Source organism: Quercus robur, chromosome 4, assembly GCF_932294415.1.
Source record: "Quercus robur chromosome 4, dhQueRobu3.1, whole genome shotgun sequence".
Classification (NCBI taxonomy): Eukaryota; Viridiplantae; Streptophyta; class Magnoliopsida; order Fagales; family Fagaceae; genus Quercus; species Quercus robur.
In genome coordinates this window covers 79,436,112-79,458,773 of record NC_065537.1, presented here as the reverse complement: position 1 = coordinate 79,458,773, position 22,662 = coordinate 79,436,112, and the positions used below count along the sequence as shown (strand labels likewise).

Sequence of the window (22,662 nt, the reverse complement as noted above, 5' to 3'; positions counted from 1 at the left end):
TTTTTTTTAGTGATCTCACTTGTAGCGCTTCTTACCATTATCATATATTTACTAACGGATGATTTGCATAACAAAAACGATAAATAAAATGTAGCATTATTCATTAGATTTTCAAAAGTAATAGTGTATGAAAATTATATATATATATATATATATATATATATATATATATATAATAAATAAGGTTAAATGAAATGTCAAAAAATGGATTTTTAAATTTTCTAACTTTATTTCTTATGTAATTTCTATTACTATCAGAGAACATCTCTTTTTTAGTTATGATTAATATGGTTTCCATAGTTAGAGTTTGATTAGTTTTAAATTTAAATTTAGTACTATGATTGTATTTAATTGTTGATTGTTGATTTAATTTTTTTTTTTGAAACCGGAACCAATATCATTAATTAAGAAAAGAAGAATCCAAATACAAAGCATCCACAGCAGGTGGAGGATCCTCCTCCAGCCAAACAATTTCATTGTCAATTAATCTAGCAAACCTAGCCAAAGAATGAGCAACACCATTAGCACTACGCCTAATACAATTATAAGAGATGGACCTGAACCCTGCAGCCAAACACCAGATATCTTCGTAGATTAAGCCAAGACGTGAAAGGTCTGGTTGATTTAATTTTTTAAGTGAATTTAATGGTTTATGTTATTACAGTGTAAAGTTTTTAATGTTTTCCAATCAACAATTACTAATTGACGTTTGGTTTTTTTTCTTTATCTACTCTTTATTACTTTGTATTGGTTTTTTTTCTATACCATCTCTCTCTCTCTCTCTCTCTCTCCATTGGCAACCTATCATTTTCCAAATTTTGATGATGATTCTATAACATTAAATAAGAATTATTAGTTTTTTTTTTTAATTTAGTGTTTCTAACCTTTTTTTTTTCCTTCCTTTGATGCATTGGGTGTGAGAATAAGTGTTTCCCTAGCATTACTCCACTTAATGTGGACAATTTTATTTATTTAACTTAGGCAAAATATTATTTTTTAAATTTTTTAAAAAAAATGAGTGAAAATATAAATAATTTAATGATATATATGGGGGATGTGGCTGAATTTAAATGTTAAATAAAATTATATGAGAAAAAAATAAAAATAAAATACATAAAAATAAACACTAACTTATCCAAATAATTCTATGTAATATAATAATAGTACATTCTTATATACTATTTTTAATTATTTATAATGCAATATGATAATATTTAACAATCAAAGTCATAAAAAAATAAAATAAAAACTTAAAACACAAAACTAAATCCCATCAACCAAAATAGAGTTCTAAAGAATACAAAACTTTATCAAGCTAAAATAGAGATGCAAGAAAATTAAAAATAAAAATCCACCAAAAAATTGAGGGAGAAAGAGTGGAAAATAACCACTTTTTTGTGAGAGAAAATTATGTAAAGAATGGAAGAGTGAATAACAAATTTGTACTAAGAGGGTGATAATAAAAAGAAAAAAAATAAATAAAGGAAGATAAAAGGAAAGAGGAAGAGTGATATCAAGGTAGAATGTTTGGAGAGATGAAAAGGTAAAGAAAAGGAGAAAGGTTGGAGAAAGTATAAATGTTAAAAAAAAAAAAAAAGTAGTACAATTTGATGAGCACAATTTTCTTTTATTTGAATTTAAGTAAAATATTACAGTTTTCATTTTTTAAAACAAAAAGAGAGAGAAAATATAAATAATTTAATGATAAAGAGGATGTGGTTGAATTTCAATATTGAGTAAAATAGAAGAGAAGAAACAAATAAGAAAAATTAAAAGATATAACAATAAACACTAAATTATCCAAATTATGCTATGTAATGGAATACTATTTTATTTTTATCTACTATCTTTAATTTTTATTATGTAATTGGATAAAATTTAACAATCAAAGAGAATAATAATAATAATAATAATAATAATAATAATAATAATAATAACATAAATTACAAAACTAAATCGTATCAACCTAAATTAGAATTCTTAAAAACACAAAAATTTATCAAACTAAAGCTGAGATGCAATAAAAAATAAAAATCCACCAAAACATTGAGAGAGAGAGAGAAAGAGAGAGAGAGAGAGAGAGAACCTTTTTGTGAGAGAAAACTATACAAAAAATGCAAAAGAGTGACAAATTTATAGTAGGAGGGAAGGGATAAGAAGAGACAAATAAAGGAAGATGAAAGGAAAGATGAATAGCAATATTAAAGTAGAGGGTAGTGGGGAGATGAAAAGGTGAGGGAAGAAGAAAAGTTGAAGAAAGTGTAAATATTTGAAAAAATAAGTGAATGTAAAAAAAATTATAGGAAAATTGGAAATAAAAAAGAAATATATATAGATGTTAAAACCGACAAAGATGAATATGTAAAATCAATAATCTATTTATATTTTTTTTTGTAAAAAAAAAAGGAATAAATAATAATTATTTGGCAAATGACGTGGCGATGAGGTGGCGCAACAGGAGTTTAGCAGCAATAAATGCCACGTTTCAGATTTTAGTAATATATAGATTAGTCGCTAGCCCGTGCAAAGTGCAGGAAAGCTATTGTGTACGAAGATTTAAACAATTCTTTGTTTCTTCATCTTTAATTTCACATTAGGATTCCTATCCTTGATATAAAGCATTAAATTACGAAAATGAAAATATAAATCAAACTAAAATTAAAATAAAAATTAGGATTTCAATCCTTTACATCCTCAAATATCCAATAAATGCTAAAATATCAATTTCCAATAAATTGAAAGACAACTTTAAAGTACTTTTTGTATCTTTTTCCTATGTTGTTCTTACATTCATTTGAAGTACCACTAATATAAGCTTGGCAATAAAACACGTTGAGAAATGTATTACGACATGCAGAAATTAGATATCAAATTTGTAATTTTGCTATATTCAAAAAATATGCACTTCTCAAGCTAAATTTTTTTGTCAGTTTCTATAACAGAGTCAAAAACTTTCTTAAATATGTAGAATTCCCATCTAAACTTGAGATTATATTCATTTAATTATATTTGAAAAACAAATGTTTTTCCATTCAAATTTTCTACTTGCAAAGGTAGGCCGCTTTTAGATTGTAAAAAGCCCCTTTCACAATCATCAATCAACAATATTTTTAACTAATATAAATAATAATTTATAAAACATTCATTAAAAAAGACATTTTATATAATTTACAATCCATATAAAATAATAGAATTTGTTAATGCAACTAGCATTGAATCTGATTCTTTTGTTTTTAAGATCAAAGATAGAAAGAATCAATTTCTCAATATGTAGCTCTTGATCCTTCTTCTTTTTTTTTTTTTACACTTGTTAAGTGCAACTCTTGATCTAGCTTATTGTTTAATGGGCAAAGACAAAGAAAATAGTTAAAAAAAATGCCTTTAGAAATATCTTAGAAATGTGAATCCTTCTACACACTGCAACTCTTAATTAACTTATCAGCAAGTAACCTTTTTTAAAAAAACAAAACTAAATCATTCATAGATCCAAGATGGTATTTAACATCAAGAAAACTTTAAACTAAAAAACTTCCCAAACTGAAATATAAGAATTGCTACATCCCATAACACAGCCAACAAAAAATAAACTCCAATCAACATTAAGATCAGATTTTTGATACAATTTATTAAGATATATGTATTGTGACATGTTGCTATTTTTGCTATCTGTGTCTAATTAATAAAAATATATGATTGAGGCCTAATTAATATCTAATAATGATTATATAATAATCATGTAGTTAGACATCAACATTTTTATATTGTCAGAATTTTATTTTTGCTATCTATGCCTGATTATATAATAATTATTTTTATGTAATGTATTAGAATTCAATGCAGTGTAATACTGTAAGATCATTATCAAGAACTTTTGCTTTCAAGAATAAAATAAGTGTATGACATGGTAAATGCTAAATGTTTGTCACATGACTCAAACATGAAGTCAATACTTTAACATGGCTATGATGTATTCAACATAGTGACCTTCAATGAACGGATATGTGATATAACAGTGAACACAAACATGGGCATTGGATTGCAACAAAATAGTGTTGTCCTTTTCATGTGGGTTAAAGTGAAAGGTAGTTTAAGTTATGATCACAAAATATAGGAAGTCTTTTGATGGTCTTAAGGGTTACTGTTAATTAAATGTTACTGCCTATTGCAGATACACGGACATCTTTGTGATCGAGGTTCTCTCTCTTTTTTTTCTTTTTCTTTTTTTGGTTTGGGGGGGTGGGGGGGGGGGTGGTGGTGGTAGGGAGGGGGTGGATTTGGCAGAGGTGATTAAAGAACTGAAATATGTTTGATATTATTGATCAATTAATTGTTCTTTATATATAGGCTAACATATCTTCGTTTATCAGTGATTACTTTTATATTCATCAGGGTAAACAATAAGTTTTGACTGTTCAGCAATTAGCTCCTCTCATCTCATTTAGTTTCTACTTTGCTAGGCTTAAGAAACTTTAAGGTTAAAATAAGTGTAAGGTTGAATTTATTCAACCATCTAATTGGCTTTATTCCGTGCCAAATTTGCTTGTAATTCAGCATTTAGTAACCCTGTATTTAGGTGGGTTTGTTGTAAGGGTAGTGAGTGAGATAGAGTGAAGATTGCTCAAGAGTGTGCAAGAAAACAGAGACTCGCGGCTGGGACTCGCGGGTGACTCGCGGCTGCAAGCCGCCAGAAGCAGCACACGTGCCAAGCATGCTGGAAGATGAACAGTCATGCTAGCTGGAGCACTACAGGACAAAACAGGACAACTGGCCATACGGTTAACTCGCGACAGGATCTCGCGACTTAGTCAAGCCGCGAGGTCAAGCCGCGAGCCACCCCTGTTTTGTAAAACCTGACGTTTCACATTCCTCTCCCACTCCAGTATAAATACCCCTTTTACCCACGATTGAAAGAGAGCTTCCAGAGAGAATTTTGAGAGAGAAACCCTAAAGAAAAAACCAGATTGTTTCACCCACAATCTCTACCTTAGAGTCTCTTCAAATTCCTCAACTCTCTTCCTCTCCATTGTCAAATCCTTGAGAGGCATTATACCAAACCTGGTTCTCACCATCATCATCACTGAGAGACAGTTGTTTGGATTTCTGGGAAGCAGTTAGGAAGGAACCAATCTTCATTGGTTGATACTACGGTCTAGTAGCGGAATCCGGGAAGCTAGAAAAGAAAAAGGTTCGGCGCAACCTCGTTGGAGCAAGAAGCTTGGAGGGCTTAGGTGCACTGGGTAGATTAGGCTTGGAGGGTCTATTGCTGTCCTTGTATCCCAACTGTATTTTCTAGTGGATTGTTTACCGCTTGGAGGGCGGCGGAGAGGTTTTACGCCGAGGGATTCGGTTTCCTCTTCGATAACACATCGCGTGTTGTCTTTGTGTTTGCATCTTCCTTCCTCTCTATCTTTGCCTTTTTATTATCTGCTGTGGATTTTATTTTGTTATGACTTAGATAGTTTTTAACCAATTTCATATTATAGCATATGTTAAGTTTCCACACACTAGTTGTTTGACATATTGCTTGAATTGGTTAAGTTGTATTTTGGGGGTCTAAACGTTCAAAAGTGTTTTGTACACGTTTTTGAACTTTCAATTGGTATCAGAGCAGGTACACTGCTATTGGTTTCATTACCATTGTGTGATCCTTGACTCCCTTTTGAGATGGATAGGTCTCAATCCCTAAATGCACCTCCATATTTTGATGGTAGTAATTATGCTTTTTGGAAGGTTCGCATGAGAGCTTTTCTGTGTTCTATTGATGAATCCGTTTGGGATGCTGTTGAGATTGGTTGGACCAAACCTGAGGCAGCCAAATCCACATGGGATAAGGCAGCACTTGCTGCATCTAATGCTAACAATAAAGCACTCAATGCTATTTTCTGTGGTGTGTCTCCAGATGAATTTCACAGGATTTCTCATATTACCGTTGCCAAAGAAGTATGGGAGATTTTGGAAACCACCTATGAAGGCACGAAGAAAGTGAAAGACACCAAGTTGCAAATGCTGACCACTCGGTTTGAGGAGCTCAAAATGAGTGAGGATGAGTCTTTTGACTCTTTCTATGGGAAGCTAAATGAGGTGGTGGTCAGTAAGTTCAACTTGGCGGAGAAAACGGAGGACTCAAAGATTGTAAGGAAGATCCTTCGATCATTGCCGGAAAGTTTTCGTGCTAAAGTGACAGCAATTGAAGAGAGCAAAGACCTTGATGACATCAAAGTACAGGAGCTGGTTGGTTCTCTGCAGACTTATGAGATGTCGTTGCCCAATCAACGGAAGAGTAAATCTCTTGCTCTAAAGACCATTAATGAGAAGGTGGAAGATCAAGACTCATCGGGAGAAGATGTGGTTGACAAAGATGTTGCATACCTTGTCAAAAATTTCAGAAAGTTCTTGAAATTCAAAAATAATGGCAAATTTGATGATAAAAGAAAATTCCAAAGTTCTGGAAGGGAGAAGAGGGAATTCAAAAAGAAAGATGGAAAAGAATCCCAACCCACACAAGGTGTCACTTGTTTCGAATGTAACGGGCATGGACACTTTAAGAAGGAATGTCCGAATTATCTGAAATCGAAAGGTAAAGTGTATGCCACGACCTTGAGTGACTCGGATTCGTCTGACTCAGAATCTGAAGAGAGCTGTGATGGAGAGGGGAACTATTCGGCTTTTATGACTATTGCTCATGTTGAGTCTTCAGATGAGTTGAATCTGCTTGTACGAGACCTTGGAGAACATAGTGATGATGAATCACTAGGAATTGTTGAAGAATCAGATGCTGAAGAAGATGAAAGCACAGCAAATCTTCAAGAGAATTATAACTCACTCTTGGAGAAGTCGGGTGAGTACACAAGGGTGGCCAAGGCTGCTGTGAGAAAAATGAAGAAGGCTGAGGAGGACTACAAAAGTCTCCTAATTCGATATAGGGAGGCCAAATGTGAGATAGAAACACTGAATGGTGAGTTGTCCGAAGCTTACACAAAAGTGAGATTTCTTGAGAATGAGGTTGTGCAAGCGAATGCTAAAATAGAGAGGGTCACCACCAAGAAGCTAGATGATGTTCTATCATCTCAAAAAAGCTTTTCGGACAAATCCGGATTGGGATATACCGGAGGAAGTAGTTCATCTGGAAATGTCACTAAAGAAGTGAAGTTTGTAAAGGCCAAAGATCCAGTTGTAGCTGACCTTACTGGTGAGAAGCTCGAGGTGGAGGAGAAGAAGAATGTGGTGAACCAACGGATGCTAAATCCCCGTAATCAGTCTGTGGGCAGGTCTGAATCTCGTGCCAAGTCACGTCCACGACCACATAGAGGTCCTAGAGGAACTTATGTGTGCCATTATTGCGGACTTCAAGGGCATACTCGACCAAATTGCCAAAAGCTGAGAGCAAAGAACAGTGCAACTCCTCAAAGGTCAGGAGGACCCAGAAATGATAGGAGAATTTGGGCAGGTGATCAATCTAGAGATCAAAATGGAGATCCCGGAATGATGAACGTGATGAAGATGATTGATGCATTCACCAACTGCTTGGAAAGCTTCTCACGAAGGTTTGAAAGCCCTAACTCCCGTACCCAATCTTATAAGGAAATCACCCCAAACGCAAGTGACGTGTGGGTGAAAAAGGGTACTCATGCATAAGCATTACAACATGTCCATGCATTAATACTTCCTATGCTTTGTGACAATGTTTGTTTGGTTTGCTTGCTGTTTTTGATGTTGGTTGTTTGCTTGTCTACTTGTGAATATTTTTAATTTTGTTTTATCAATCTTTTTGTTTCTTGTGTCAAAAAATCCAAAAATCACATAAAAAAAAATTAGAAAATCAAAAAGCTTGATTGACATTGTTGAGTTTTGTCTCAAAACTTGTTTTGTCTTGTACCTTTGTGCTAATGGTTTTGTGCATTTTCGAGCATTGCTTGTTTTCATGCACTTATATCACTGTGGGAAAAATCGTGAAATCTATGTTATTGTTGTAAATAGATCTTCAAACTTGTCATGAATGATTAGTGAATGGTTATGTTGATCTTGAGACATGCATAGACTTGTGTCTATATATCTTCCCACTCTTTATTTTTGTTTTGCTAAAAAGAGCTCACCAAATGTAAATCTCCAAATGAAAAGAGATATTGAGCTGCAAAAGCCTGTCGCACATTCTAGTATTCGACTAGGAAAAAGGGTAAGCGACCTTATATTAAAGTGAATGTTTATTCAAAAAGCCAAAGGCTTGTTCATTAAAGTAAAATGTCAAATATCACTCTCACAATGAGAGGTGATTGCCTCAAAAGATCAAAAAGATCAAATGTTATGATTAAAAGTGGAGTAAAATGTAAAGCTCCAAGTCATGTTATCAAGTTTTGTGGGAGGTCATATATACATATTTCTATAATTGAGATAGGTCACATGATCTAGTACTAATTGTGTATGCCTTGGTTGAATCGATCATTGAAGCTTCACATTAGACGAAGGACTATCTCATTGTTGATATCCACACGCAACACACAAGTTTATGTTCAATAAATGTCATATTCATTTGTGTGATTGTACTGGATGAAATGTGTTTTCACATACTCAATCTTTGTTAATTCAAGCACAAAAAGATTTTTGAGTGTTTTAGGTGTTTTTGGAAAGTATTTTGTTTGAAAAATCTGAAAATTTCAAAAATCCTGTTTTGCCCTGTTTTGGCGGCTCAGTCGCGGGTATGTCAAGTCGCGAGCCTCAGTCGCATCTTCGCTGGTCATTTTTGGCGACTTGTTCACGAGTGGAAGGTCCAGTCGCGAGGTTCACTCAGAGATTTTCGCGGCTCAGCGCGTGACTCACTCGCGGGTAGACTTTCCAGTCGCGAAAAACACTTAGAAAAATTTTCAAATTTTTGTTCTTGAGTGCTTTGGCGGCTTGATCTGACGACTGTGTGGCGACTTAATCAAGTCGCGAAAATCGCGTGTTTGGCAGAAACAGGAGCAGTTTTTAAACCTCTTTTCAGTTTTCCCTCGAACTTTTGTGACTGTTCATCTTCTCTCTAAACTATCTTCCTTCCAAACACTTCGTGAATCCATTTTTCAAACCTCATTGGTGCTTCATTTCTTATCCAAATCATCAAGAAAAGGTATGGGTTTTGCTTTCTCAATCTCATTTTCCTTTTTCCTGCATATTTTTGTTACCGTTTGGACTGATATTGTGTTCAAAATACTTCTCTCTTTGTGTAATGGGTATGGCGTGTCTTGTTTGATATTGTTCTCACCTGTTTTCATGCTGAGCGGTCACAATGTGTTTTTCATTGTTCTGATATTTGCCTATTATTGAGTCTGAAAATCTTTTCTTAAATGGATTTGGTGTCTATTTGACTTACTCATTTCACTTGCTTAAGTATTGATGTTGGTGTTCGGTATTGGTTACTGAGTTTTTATGATAACATAATGTATGTCTCTCAACCATGTGCTCTAGTATGGATGATTGGTTTCTTTATGTTGAAATATTTTCCCCTTGTTCATATCTCTGGTGGAGTGATTTATGTTATCTGCTCTAAATGTTCGAATGCTGTATCTGTTTGCATATCATGGTCATGATAACCTGTCTCATTGACAGTTTTGTCAGTTGTGTTGTCTAACTATGTCTTGGTGCACTATCACCATTTTGCTGCACTTGTTATTTTGTGCTTCTTTGTATTGTTGGAAGTTTGGTTGGGTCTGCACTTTCTTCAGTTTGTGTTTATATATTGAAATTTTGTTTACACTGAATCTTGTTGACAATTATCTTGTGTGGTATTGTTGTTTGGTTCTTTGCTGTAGGCCTGTTCTCTTGCAGATGTCTCGGCGATCTTCCAGGGGTAAAGACATTGTTGCTGACGAACCAGCAACACCAGTTGCTAAAAGGACTCGACTATCATCTCAGGCATCTCAAGATCCCAATGAGGATAGGTTCAGACTTCCGCTTAACTCACACGTCTACTCAAACGTGTTTGACAAGTCAACCACTATAGTGGAACGGGTGGTAGAGTTCAACACCTTAGGGACCACTTTCATCCCTCGAATCTTTGAGAAACGAGATTGGGCAAACTTGTTCGGGAACTTTGATGATCCAATGGATGAGCTGGTCAAAGAATGCTTCTCCAATGCAACTGATCTTGGACCTGAACTCATTTTCTGGGTCAGAGGAACAGAGTTTAGTGTTACCCCAGACTCCATCGCAGATCTTCTCGGCATCACCAGACCTCAGAATGTGAATATAACTCCTTACGATGAACGAAATCCAGCAGTTGGAGAAATTTTACAAATCCTAGGATACGATCATGAAGTATCCAGTGCAGGAACATCCATCAGCACCGCAAAGTTTGCACCTGAGCTGACCACACTGAAGTTATCAGAGCCCCCATTGATATATGTGCTCACATCTACTACACCTTGAGGAAGACCGCGTGTCGATCTGCAGCTCGAGGAGTTATTCCATTTTGCAGTCTCATCATGAAACTCATTCTTCGTGAAGGCATTATTCCTCCTACAGATGGAAAAATGTTGACTCGTCAACGTCCCATTTCCTTGTTCACTCTTCAAGCTAGCAGAAGTCACTCCTCTAAATTACCAAGGAGTGCTCACATCTCTCCGGTTACTCCATCTGCCCCTGACTCAGAGACACCTGCACATACCACATCTACATCACGTGCTGTTCCTGAAGCTTCACCGGCTAGTATTCCGCAAGCACAGACTGCTCCTCATACTGATAGAGTCGGCAGTGTACTTGAGCATATTCAGAAACGCGTTGATGAGCTTGTGGCACTTCTCTACTCCACAAACAACCATGTCCAAATGCGTCTCGAGACTATGGAGAATCAGCTAGATGATATTCAACGAAAGTTGGACGAGAGCCTTTAGCTATTCGTGACAAAAAGGGGGAGAGCATTCAGTAAGGGGGAGAAAAGTTCAAAGGGAAGTGTGCATAGTGATAGGGGGAGTACACACATACTTTTGTCATACTTTTGTTTTTAGTCTTATCCTCTAAACTTATGGTTTTAGGTTTATGTTTGTTGGGTACTTTTAGTGTTTTTATGGTTTTGATACACTGTGTTTTGGTGTATAGTTGTTTCTAACTCATTACTTATACTCTTGGTTTAAACTTTAATATATTTTGATGATGTTATTCAAGATGTTTTTGTGTTTGTACCCATGTGCTTTTGTAAGCTTTTAGGGTTAATGTTTTATGCATAGTTTGTAGGCTTTATGGTATGTACCTTGCTTAATGCAGCCTTTATGCTATGTTGAAATCAGTACTTTAATCTAAATGTTCTGCATTTTGGTTTATGTACTGTCACTCTTGTGCCCTTGTAGGATTGTTCCTAGATGCATATGCCCTGTGTGTTATGCATTGGTTGAGTGTTGAGCATACAAGTGTCTTGCCTTGTGCTTGTTAACTTATATGTCCTTATGTTCATTCCAAGTGTGAATGAGCACTGTGATCACTACCTTGTGGTGTTCACTTGGTTGATCAAGCCATGTTTTGTTTCTTAACTCCATCTTTGCTTGATCACATATTGCCTGTTTCATATGCATTTATAATTTTCTGCTTACAATGATCATGGTGTATTGTTGTGTTTCAGGAGTATTATGTTCATATGATTCAAGTGCTTCACAGCTTCTAGAGTTAGGTGTGAGTGAGTTTTGTTCAACTGTTCCCAACTCACATGTTAAGTCTAGAGTCTGTTTTAGGGTTTTGTCACGAAATAGCCAAAGGGGGAGATTGTAAGGTTGAATTTATTCAACCATCTAATTGGCTTTATTCCGTGCCAAATTTGCTTGTAATTCAGCATTTAGTAACCCTGTATTTAAATGGGTTTGTTGTAAGGGTAGTGAGTGAGATAGAGTGAAGATTGCTCAAGAGTGTGCAAGAAAACAAAGACTCGCGGCTGGGACTCGCGGGTGACTCGCGGCTGCAAGCCGCCAGAAGCAGCACACGTGCCAAGCATGCTGGAAGATGAACAGTCATGCTAGCTGGAGCACTACAGGACAAAACAGGACAACTGGCCATACGGTTAACTCGCGACTGGATCTCGCGACTTAGTTAAGCCGCGAGGTCAAGCCGCGAGCCACCCCTGTTTTGTAAAACCTGACGTTTCACATTCCTCTCCCACTTCAGTATAAATACCCCTTTTACCCACGATTGAAAGAGAGCTTCCAGAGAGAATTTTGAGAGAGAAACCCTAAAGAAAAAACCAGATTGTTTCACCCACAATCTCTACCTTAGAGTCTCTTCAAATTCCTCAACTCTCTTCCTCTCCATTGTCAAATCCTTGAGAGGCATTATACCAAACCTGGTTCTCACCATCATCATCACTGAGAGACAGTTGTTTGGATTTCTGGGAAGCAGTTAGGAAGGAACCAATCTTCATTGGTTGATACTACGGTCTAGTAGCGGAATCCGGGAAGCTAGAAAAGAAAAAGGTTCGGCGCAACCTCGTTGGAGCAAGAAGCTTGGAGGGCTTAGGTGCACTGGGTAGATTAGGCTTGGAGGGTCTATTGCTGTCCTTGTATCCCAACTGTATTTTCTAGTGGATTGTTTACCGCTTGGAGGGCGGCGGAGAGGTTTTACGCCGAGGGCTTCGGTTTCCTCTTCGATAACACATCGCGTGTTGTCTTTGTGTCTGCATCTTTCTTCCTCTCTATCTTTGCCTTTTTATTATCTGCTGTGGATTTTATTTTGTTATGGCTTAGATAGTTTTTAACCAATTTCATATTATAGCATATGTTAAGTTTCCGCACACTAGTTGTTTGACATATTGCTTGAATTGGTTAAGTTGTATTTTGGGGGTCTAAACGTTCAAAGGTGTTTTGTACACGTTTTTGAACTTTTAATAAGTCACAAGAGTCATAGCCATAAGAGTTCTTAAAATTTATTTTGGGGTGATAGTCTTCTTAATCTGAAATAATAAATATCATGAGAAGTTTGTGAATATCTTTGTTCAAGCCAAATTCCTTATTACTTGTTTCTTGGTTAGGCTCACAATTTACTAATAGTAATGGGTTTCTGAATATCCTACTATGGGAAGTTCCTTGATAGGATGACTGAGGTCCACCAGAAGTACAAACCTCACTGTTGAGCACTTTTCTTTTTGTTTCTTCTTCTCCTTCTCTGTCTATTGTCACTTTCTCTCCCCGGTGTCTAACCCCTTTCCCTCCTTCCTTTCCTCTATTTATAGTCTCCCCTTAGTGGGCTAATCATGATTGCTTTCCAGCAATCCTCGTGCAGGTGGGTCCCACTTTGATTATTCTTGACTGAAGTGGGCCCACTTTGGGAACAGGGAAGTGAATGTTGGAACTAGTGCTAGACGCTGAACGGTGCTCGGCAACGATATCCCTAAAGGCACTACCGAGGTACCCTAGAACACATCCGAATAACAACAATGTCAAGACCCCAAGCAGTCCTCGGACTACCTGCGGGGCACTCAATACCCATCTGCAATAGCACACCGTATAGCCCTGGGTCTAACAATAATGGGCCTATGACTGTATGCCATACAATCTTAATATCTGACTTTTGTTCTATTTAAAAATATTTTGTTTTATTATCTTTCATAGTACAAGGTTTCATAACTTTTTGGCGGATGTGGCATTTCTTTTTCTAATGGGTATTCTCTTTCTATGTCTCAACTAAAAACTACCAAATTCTTGTATGGGTGTGCAGTGAATACCTTAATACTGAAAGTTGATTGGCTTACTAATTCAATTGCAGCAGGTTCTATTATACCACCCGAGAACTACAGCTCTTAATTAACTTATCACCAAGTAACCTTCTTTTTTTTTAACAAAACTAAAGCATTCATAGATCTAAGATGGTATTTAACATCAAGAAAACTTCAAATTAAAAAACTTCCTTCCAAATTGAAATATAAGAATTGCTACATCCTATAACACAGCCAACAAAAAATAAATTCCAATCGACATTGAGATCAAATTCATACACAGAGGAGATCTGTTGCAATATTTGGCATTGTAATAAACACATAGAAAATTGTTTCAGCTGCAACAATATTGCCTTATTTTGCACAGACTACATGAACTAATTTGAGTCACATCACAACACTCAAGAGGCAGTAGGCAATAACAAAATTTAAGAAGGGAATAAAAAAAATCAAGCAATCAAGCAAAAAGAATAGAGCAGAAAAAAGACTGGGATTTAGAGATACCTGAACTAAAGTATACAGCTTCTGTCAGTATTTATATACTATGAGTAAAGGAGTAAAGAAAATAGAGAGGCTGCCGTTAGAAAGCGAGGAAGGGGAAGGAACACGTGAGAAACAAAAGGGGCATGAGGATTCTGTCGTTAGAAGGTGGAAAGTGGGCTGATGGAATTAAATTTAAAAGAAGTGGGCTTTATGGTGGAGAAAGGTTGGAAATAATTTTAATTTTATTAGTATTTTAAAATTTTTTAAAAAAACTATTTTAAAATTGTAGGATAAATTTAAGAAATAGGATGGGAATGACATGGATGCTGACGTGACTCAATGTAAATGTAGCAATATTAAATACTACGTTTTAGCTTTTAGTAATACTAGCCGCGGACCCATGCGATGAGTGGGAATATATAAATATTATGTAATGGGCTACAATATATCAAGAGTAACAATTAATTCAAATATTATCTATTTAAAAAAAATATATATATATATATATATATATTTATATTTCTACATGTTTTTATTTTATTTTATTTATCTTTTTATCTCTACAAATATATCATTCTATTTTCTTTTTTATTAATTTTTTTTAAGGTGAGCTATTCTTCTAACTTTTGTTGTAGTGTGTTATATATGCCTAATATACAACTAAACTTTATAAGTTTCAAATTTATTATTCAAAATTTTCATTTCTTAAGGAATAAAGAGATTATCATAATAATAAAAACTCATCACAAAATTATAATGCTACCTTAACCAAAATTAAAATGAAATCAAAGGAATAAAAGTTAGACTTTATAATAATTTATTGCTCAAACAATTGGTAGGCATATTCAAATTCATAGTCATATAGATTGTGTTTTGATAGAAACTCAAATTTCTATTCCCAAAAAAAATTATGTATTAACCCAAACCAAAATTCAACCATTACTATTAAAGGGAAATTAAAAAGCACAATACCAAAACAAATATTCAAAAAAAAAAAAAAAACTATCAACCTTAATTAGAATTATAAGAAAGAACAAAAATCTACCAAAAGAAAGTAAAGATATTATATATATATATATATATATATATATATAGAGAGAGAGAGAGAGAGAGAGAGAGAGAGAGAGAGAGAGAGAGAGAGAGTACTCATAGTTATTTTGCGGAAAATTTATGGATTAAATGGAAGAAATGATATCAAATTTATACAAAATAAAATGGGGAGAATAAGAGTCAAAATATAAGAAAGAAAAAAGGGTGAAGGAAGTGTAACGGTAGAGTAGAGAGTAGTGGGGAGATAAAGAAACAAATAAGAAAGGGAAAGGTTAGAGGAAGTGTAACCGTGATTAATATAGAGAGAAGAAGAGGGTTTTTTTTTTTTTTTTTTTTTTTTTTTTTTTTTTTTGAGAATAGGAAGAATTAAGGTTCAAAAAGAGGAAAAAAAATGTAGGAAATAAGTGGATGATGTAGCCCAAATAATAGTTACATTCTTACTCATCTAGATGTATATGAACATACCATAATATGGAGTCCACGAGTATAAGAGTAATATTCAAGCGCACAACAATTTACATGAAGATTTGTTTGCTTTTCATTTCCTATTTTTTATTATTATTCATAGTATGCTAATTTAAATTCATTGTTTTTGTAAAACCATGTTTACTCTACACTATTTAATTATAAAGTTTCTAGGGTACGTCATATATTTGATGGTTGGTTTAAATGATTTCTTTAAAAGATTTTGTTTGAATAATTTAATACGTTACATTATATATCTTTGGTTTTTTTTTTTTTTAGTAACGGTAGTTTATTAACTTATTTGTAAAGACATTCTCAAAAAAAAAACTTATTTGTAAAGAATTTTCTTTTGGCTATTCACAAAATGATCTTTAATGAATTATTATTATAAATTTTTTACTTTAACAATAAAATGATCATTACTAATATTCCTACGTATGGCGTGAGTTTGCGGCTAGTTATTATAAAAAAGCACTCTTACATTTTAAACATTTCTTCGTGTTCCGTTAACATTGTCCTACCCAATCTATTCTAGCAATTTGACATGATTACGGGTAGAAAATTTTTCTTTGCTTAAACTCTGAAAACAACTAAAGTAAATAGTTAGATACCTAAAATAGAACATTATTAATTCAATAACAAAAATAAACATAAAGTCTGGACATACTACGTTTATTAGATTAACACGAAAGGGAAAAATGGAAATGAAAAAGAATGATCAAAGTTTTCAATCCATGATCAGCAACATTACTTTCGAAAGGAACTCATATTCTTAGCCATAGAAAAAAAAAAAAAAAATCTTAGAAACTCCAATTGTTTAGGCATATATATATGCATCCTTGAATTTACCAAGCTCTTTTTCACTCTATACCAAGTATATACATTAATTTTGTTTGTATTCTGTAGAATCTCTCTAATAAATTCATTTTTTTAAGTGTACACGACAACAAATAAATTTAGAAACAACATTTCTAATCCAATATTTTACTGATATTTGAAAAAATATTTTACTTCAAAACAAATGAAGCGTCTATTACACACAATTTTACACATATCCTAAAAAATAGATTTCAGTGCGTTTCAAGGACGTGTGTAAAATTGTATGTAATAGAGTGTGTGAACTGTATTTTCCCATATAATAAAAGATCACTATTTTGTAAAAGTGGAGAAATTTAATTTTCTTTTTTGTGGGTTGAGGAGAAGAGACCAATGTGAACTAAACATGTACCACATGGACTTCATTGACCAGAGATAGCTCTCCAGCTTCTTTTTAAGAAAACAGTAATAATAATATAAAATTCTACTGGACTAAACATTATTGCGCTTTGAGCATCTTCTATTTGGTTAGCCTTTCATCTACTCTTTCAGTCTCTCGTGTCATTCATTAATTTTCCATTTCCAAGTACTCTCTGCTATAGTGGAGTAGCTTGGTTCTTTCATTTCCCCAACATCTAAGCGGTGCTCAACAATGCAGAGAAAGGGCAATGGTGCTCAATGATCTAAATTTTCATCACGAAGGACAAAGAAAAAGAAAAAGAACTATAGTCATGTAGATTGTGTTTCGATAGAAACTCAAATTCCTATTTCCAAAAAAAAAAAAACTATGTATTAACCAAAACAAATATTCAGGAAAAAAAATCATCAATAATCAGAATTATAAGAAAGACCCATAAAAAAAATTATAAGAAAGAACAAAAATCCACCAAGAGAGAGAGAGAGAGAGAGAACTCATAGATATTTTGTGGGAAAAATATGGATTACATGGGAGAAATGACACCAAATTTATACAAAAAAAATAAGGAGAAGAAGAGTCAAAATATAAGAAAGAGATAGTGATGAAAAAAGTGTAACAATTAAGTAAAAAGTAGTGGAGAGATAAAGAGGCAAAGAGGAAGGGTAAAGGTTGGAGAAAGTGTAACAGTGACTAATAGGGAGAAGAAGAGTTTTTTTTTTTTTTTTTTTTTCTCTTCCTTTAAGCTTCCCTCCATGTTACAATCTTCAAAAACTCTATCTCCTCACATTTCTATTTGGTCACACAAAACCCTAAAGGCTTCAACGTTTTTTTTCCCCCCTTCCTTTAAGTTGAAAAGGCTCACACAAAATCCTGAAGGCTTCCACCTTTTTTTCTTTTTTCTTTTTTCTTTAAGCTGAACTGAAAAGGTTTTGGGTTAGGTTTGATAGTGGAACTAAATAAATAACAGGTGGACTGGATTAATTATACAGATTTATTATAGGGTGATAGCAGAAGTAAATAAATAAATAGTGGGCTGGATTTATTATAGGGTGATAGTGAAAGTAAATAAATAAGTAGTGGACTGCATTTATAGGGTTGGGATTTATAGGGCTGAAAATTGTAAAAACCATTTTAAAATTGTAGGACAAATTATATTAAAAAAATAACATGGCAGCTGATGTGACGCAATGTGAGAGCGACAACATTAAACGCTACACTTCATCTTTTAGTAATATATAGAATAATAGATGAAATAGAAGTTACCTGGATCATTCCTGGATGGTCTCTAGTGTTGTTTCCAGGCCATGGTGTACCATCTTGCATAATCCATCCTTCTTCAGGAATCTTCTGTGCCTTTGCAACAAGCCCGTTAATACGGACTTTAAATTCTTCATATTCTCTCTGCATAATGAGACAAAGTAACATTAGAAGGATATTGCATCTATGTGCGGAAAATGGATTGGCAAGATACATAAGAAATTCAGGATAGTAAACCCTTACCTTCATAGCTCTACGATCTTTGACAAATGATGGTTGAACCTTATCTTTCAAGTAGTCAATCTTCTGTGCAAAACACCATTCTGGAGCCCGAGGCTCAATGTTATATTTTTTGGAGAAAGGAACCCATTTCCGTGCAAATTCAGATGTCTCAGCCAAAGCTTCAAATGTCAACATAGAAGCACCATCATCAGATACATAGCAAGAGACCTTGTCAACTGGGTAGTCGACCGAGAGAATAGATAGCACAGTATTAGCGGTCACAAGAGGAGGCTCCTTCAATGGATCAACAGTACTGACAAATATGTCAACTGCAGCTAATTGTGATGATTCTCCCTCACGGTCATATCTGTAATGTATATTCCTTTGGAATTAAAACTTTATATATAATATGAAAACATCAAATTGAAATGACACAGTTACTTGAGACACATTAATGCAGGCTTAAGATATTCTCACCTCAGAGCAAGCCTGTCAAGATATGTTTCACGGTTTACAGGCAGCCACTTGGGGAACTGATCCAATATCCAGGACATTGCAAACCAAATCTCACAAATCACAGATATTAACCACAGAGCATAGGCATTGGGCACAGGATTTGTTATTCGATAGTGCAAAAAAATGGAGAGAATAATGAGCCGCAGAAAAATGACCATCCTATAAGGGTTTATCCTAGAAGATGGAATAGAAACCTTTCTTGAGAGAGGCTGCCGAGCTTCATCATTCCTGCAAAACAAAACCATACATAGCATTAACTGCAACCCTTTTCTATATTGGACTTAAGAAACAAGCGATAATAACAGAAATTAGACTTGGGAAAACCGACTCCATAGCTATAATTAGTTTACATTTAGAACTCTATTTGCAATTATTGCTAATACCCAAGGTTGTCCCGTAAAATGGAATTATCATCTTTTGAGATTTTAGAAGTTGTCCAATAGCGATAAAGCTGATGTAATCAACAAAGCAAACCACAAAGTTTTGAACTAGCTACAAAGTACCAACAATTACAAAGAATAAAGCCTCAATAAAATCTGAAAGAGCACCCAACAGTCTGTATTTCAATCAAGAGGGAACGTACAGTAAAGAGTCATCCACAAGCACATCAGTGCTGGCATCAATATCACGGTTATCACCAGCACCCCTCTCAGAATTGGCTTGGCCGGTGCTCATTGGAACAACATTCTTTTCCTGCTTCATCTTCCAGCCATCAACTCTTTCTTTCCAGGCTACATTTCCTAATCCTGGTGAACCAAATTCCCTTACCGGATCCACAACCCTAATATTAGCTGCAGAAAAAGTATAATCAAGAACATCAAATCAATATCTGATAGCAACAACTAAACACAGGGTACATAGTACATGCAAAGAATAGAGACATACGCGATTGATTAACATCAGATGAATAAGGGAGAGGATGGATACGCTTCCCGCCACCACCAACTCCAGGAGATGCCATAGAAAGACGCTCAGGTGATGCAGCAGACAATTCTCCAGAAACCTACCATTGGCTGGAAGATTAATTACACTTCAGAAGAGAACAGCATATCATAAGGTTATTGAATTACCTCTGTTCCATTGGTGAGCAAAGGAATGTGGTTGTGAGAAACCTCTTTATCATAACTGGGAGCCCCTACATCCTCCCCCCGTCCATATGTCATATGCCAGCTCAACATGCGCTCTGCAATCTTTTGCTTTTGGTTTCGATCTTCCGAATTGTAATTGAAGTCACTGCCACCATCATCAGCATCAGCATCCTCTTCTCTATCCCCGAGAATTGCAGGACTTCCTAAAATCAACAAGATAAATGGCAACAATATTGATAGTGTCAGAATATAGTGATCAGAAGATATCCACTGCTTTTCAAATATTGATAGTGTCACCAGCAATACCAATTAAGTTAATTTTTTTGCATTTGTATTTGCAGTTTCACTAAGTTCACAGACAATTTCAAAGATTAGCAGATGACACACCTAAACTGGTTGGGTGCAGTTATCTTTGCAGGGGTGGGGGGGAGGGGATCATAATCTTTTACAATAACACAACTTTTTCAAACTCATGTTCTTTCCCATGTTCCTAGTGTGTGGAAATTTTTTCAGTTATTTAGTATTTAACTTACCTTTGTGTCTTTTGTATCGGGTTTTGCACTGAGGGCAAGACTGATTCCCATCCTTCCTCTCGTACTCATAGCAAGGTCTGCAAACAGGTAATGCACAAACATCGCAGGCAATGAATGGCTCACCATCTACAGTCTTCCCAACATTATCGCCGCAGATCTGGCAGACTTGTCCACCCAGGGTCTTTGAGGACTTTGCCTGAGATATCACATTAAAACACATTCCAATCAACAATTAGATATTGATCACATCAATTTGAATCAATCAACAGAATAATCTAAGCCAAACTAATGTACCCAACGTCTATATCTAACAAAAATCAGAAGGACACTAAAAAGACACAGGCAGAGGTCAAATTTCAGTCTCTAAACGAATCCTATGCCCCATCTGGTTGGTGAACAAATGTAGAATAGCGAAATGAAGAAACTAAAGAAACTTTTACATTCTTTATTAAATGGATCATTACAAGTTCCACTCAACTGAGACTAGTGCAACTATGTAACTAAGTTGGTGGGCAAGAGCTTTCATAGTTTGAAAACCAAAACAAAATCAGAATTTTCAACATGTGACCATCTCATTTCCTCAGTTATCTCATCAACAAAACAGAGCAAAGATTGCAAATAAGAGCTAAAGTTCTCTGACACTCACCGCAGTTTCTCCTTCTGATTCCATTGGCACCAGCTTCTCTTTGCCCAGATGTGAACAATGGATCAAGTAGGTTTCTCAGTCTCAACAAGATCTAATGCATACCTCAGAGCTCAATGCTTCAAAAACACGTCTCTTTCTCAAATCAAAGCCCAGATCTGCACAACTGTGAATCAGATTACCCTATTCAATAAGCATTCTCTACAGTCATCAATTGCTTACGTAATTACAAAAATTCCAAATCTTTATTCTCAGTTTGGTTGCTAAGAAAAATGTGGGAAATTTTTTTTACAATCTTTGAGCCTTCACAAGACTGTGACCTGAGGAAAAAAGTGTTTTTACTCAACAAACCTAGTAGTCTACTCTTTTCTCCGTTTTCTCGGCAACCAAACAGTGTGTCTATTAGTAAAATCAACTAAATAAACACAGTCATGCAGTCAAAAACACAGTGTGTCTATCTTGCCACGTGTCCATCATATAGAGTTGGTGTCAATGGAAGAAGATGACACGTGGAAGATATATGGGTGTGGGGGTTTCAAGATGACGATAATGATCATGCATGATGCACCACACGTAAGCCATACAATTGATGAGGAATGGGCACGTACGTATTATGGTGTTTTTTTATTACATGGTGGTGGTGTCAGATACGTACTGATACGGCTATAATATGTTTGAATTTTTGTTGACGATGAAGCTAAGAAAGAGATGGGAATATTTTAGTTCTAGATACTAGATGGGTCTTTTTCTTGTATCTCTGTCATGGAACTGAAACCCTGGAAGTATGGAACTCACTTCTTCTATTCATAGTTCCCGATTCATATTTATTTGAGACGTTGTATTTGTATTATATTTATGTCGTAATGGTGTCCTCAACGGCGGAACCAAGAATTTAGGTCAAGGAAGGCAAGATTAAAAAACAAGATTCAAAGTAAAAAATTAATCAATATTAATTAATAAATAAATAAACAACTATATGATAGTGTAATTGTCATACAAAATCTAACATAAAATATAAACTTTAATTTATTTTTTCACACCTAGCTTATTTTACTCAATTGCCCTCAACGATTTTTCATATTTTGAAACTGTTGCATGATTTCTTCACTCTCAATAGCCTTGAATATATATTTCTCAATATATGTGACTAAGCAATCATTCATCCACCGATCTCCTATTCGATTGCATAATCGATTTTTAATTATGTTCATTGCTGAAAAAAGCTCTTTCAACAGTAGTTGTTGCAACTAGTAAGATCAATGCCAAAGTCACTAATGAGTAAACCAATGGATATGAAACATCCTTTTTCATTTCTACCATCTTTTCAGCAAGTTGTCCAATTCCTTTAAGTGCTGAAAACTCTTCAGTGGACCGCATGTCATGGATGTATGTCTCACATTGGTTATCCAAGAAAGAAACTTGAACCATTGAAAAATCACTTGGATAAAACTGAGCAAGCCGAATCAATTTCTGCTTGTTGAATGCTGAAAAATAAGTTATCTGGGTTC

At 34.9% G+C, this 22,662-nt stretch overlaps 1 protein-coding gene across 6 annotated transcripts in view; it reads right to left on the bottom strand.

The window, feature by feature from the left end:
* The window catches only part of LOC126723926 (cellulose synthase A catalytic subunit 3 [UDP-forming]), a 108,506-nt gene that overhangs the window by 39,618 nt on the left and 46,226 nt on the right, over window positions 1-22,662 (bottom strand). The window contains exons 2-9 of one of the 6 annotated variants that reach the window (XM_050427945.1): window positions 21,158-21,312; window positions 20,512-20,707; window positions 19,961-20,181; window positions 19,776-19,893; window positions 19,474-19,681; window positions 18,852-19,118; window positions 18,396-18,741; window positions 18,159-18,296 (exon numbers count right to left, since the gene is read on the bottom strand). The exons of 4 other annotated variants lie outside the window; for them this stretch is intronic. In XM_050427945.1, coding sequence (XP_050283902.1) covers window positions 18,159-18,296; window positions 18,396-18,741; window positions 18,852-19,118; window positions 19,474-19,681; window positions 19,776-19,893; window positions 19,961-20,181; window positions 20,512-20,707; window positions 21,158-21,181 — 1,518 coding nt within the window. In that variant the 5' untranslated portion in view covers window positions 21,182-21,312. The remainder of the gene's footprint in view (window positions 1-18,158; window positions 18,297-18,395; window positions 18,742-18,851; window positions 19,119-19,473; window positions 19,682-19,775; window positions 19,894-19,960; window positions 20,182-20,511; window positions 20,708-21,157; window positions 21,313-22,662) is intronic. One more of the 6 variants, XM_050427944.1, reaches the window with a different exon arrangement.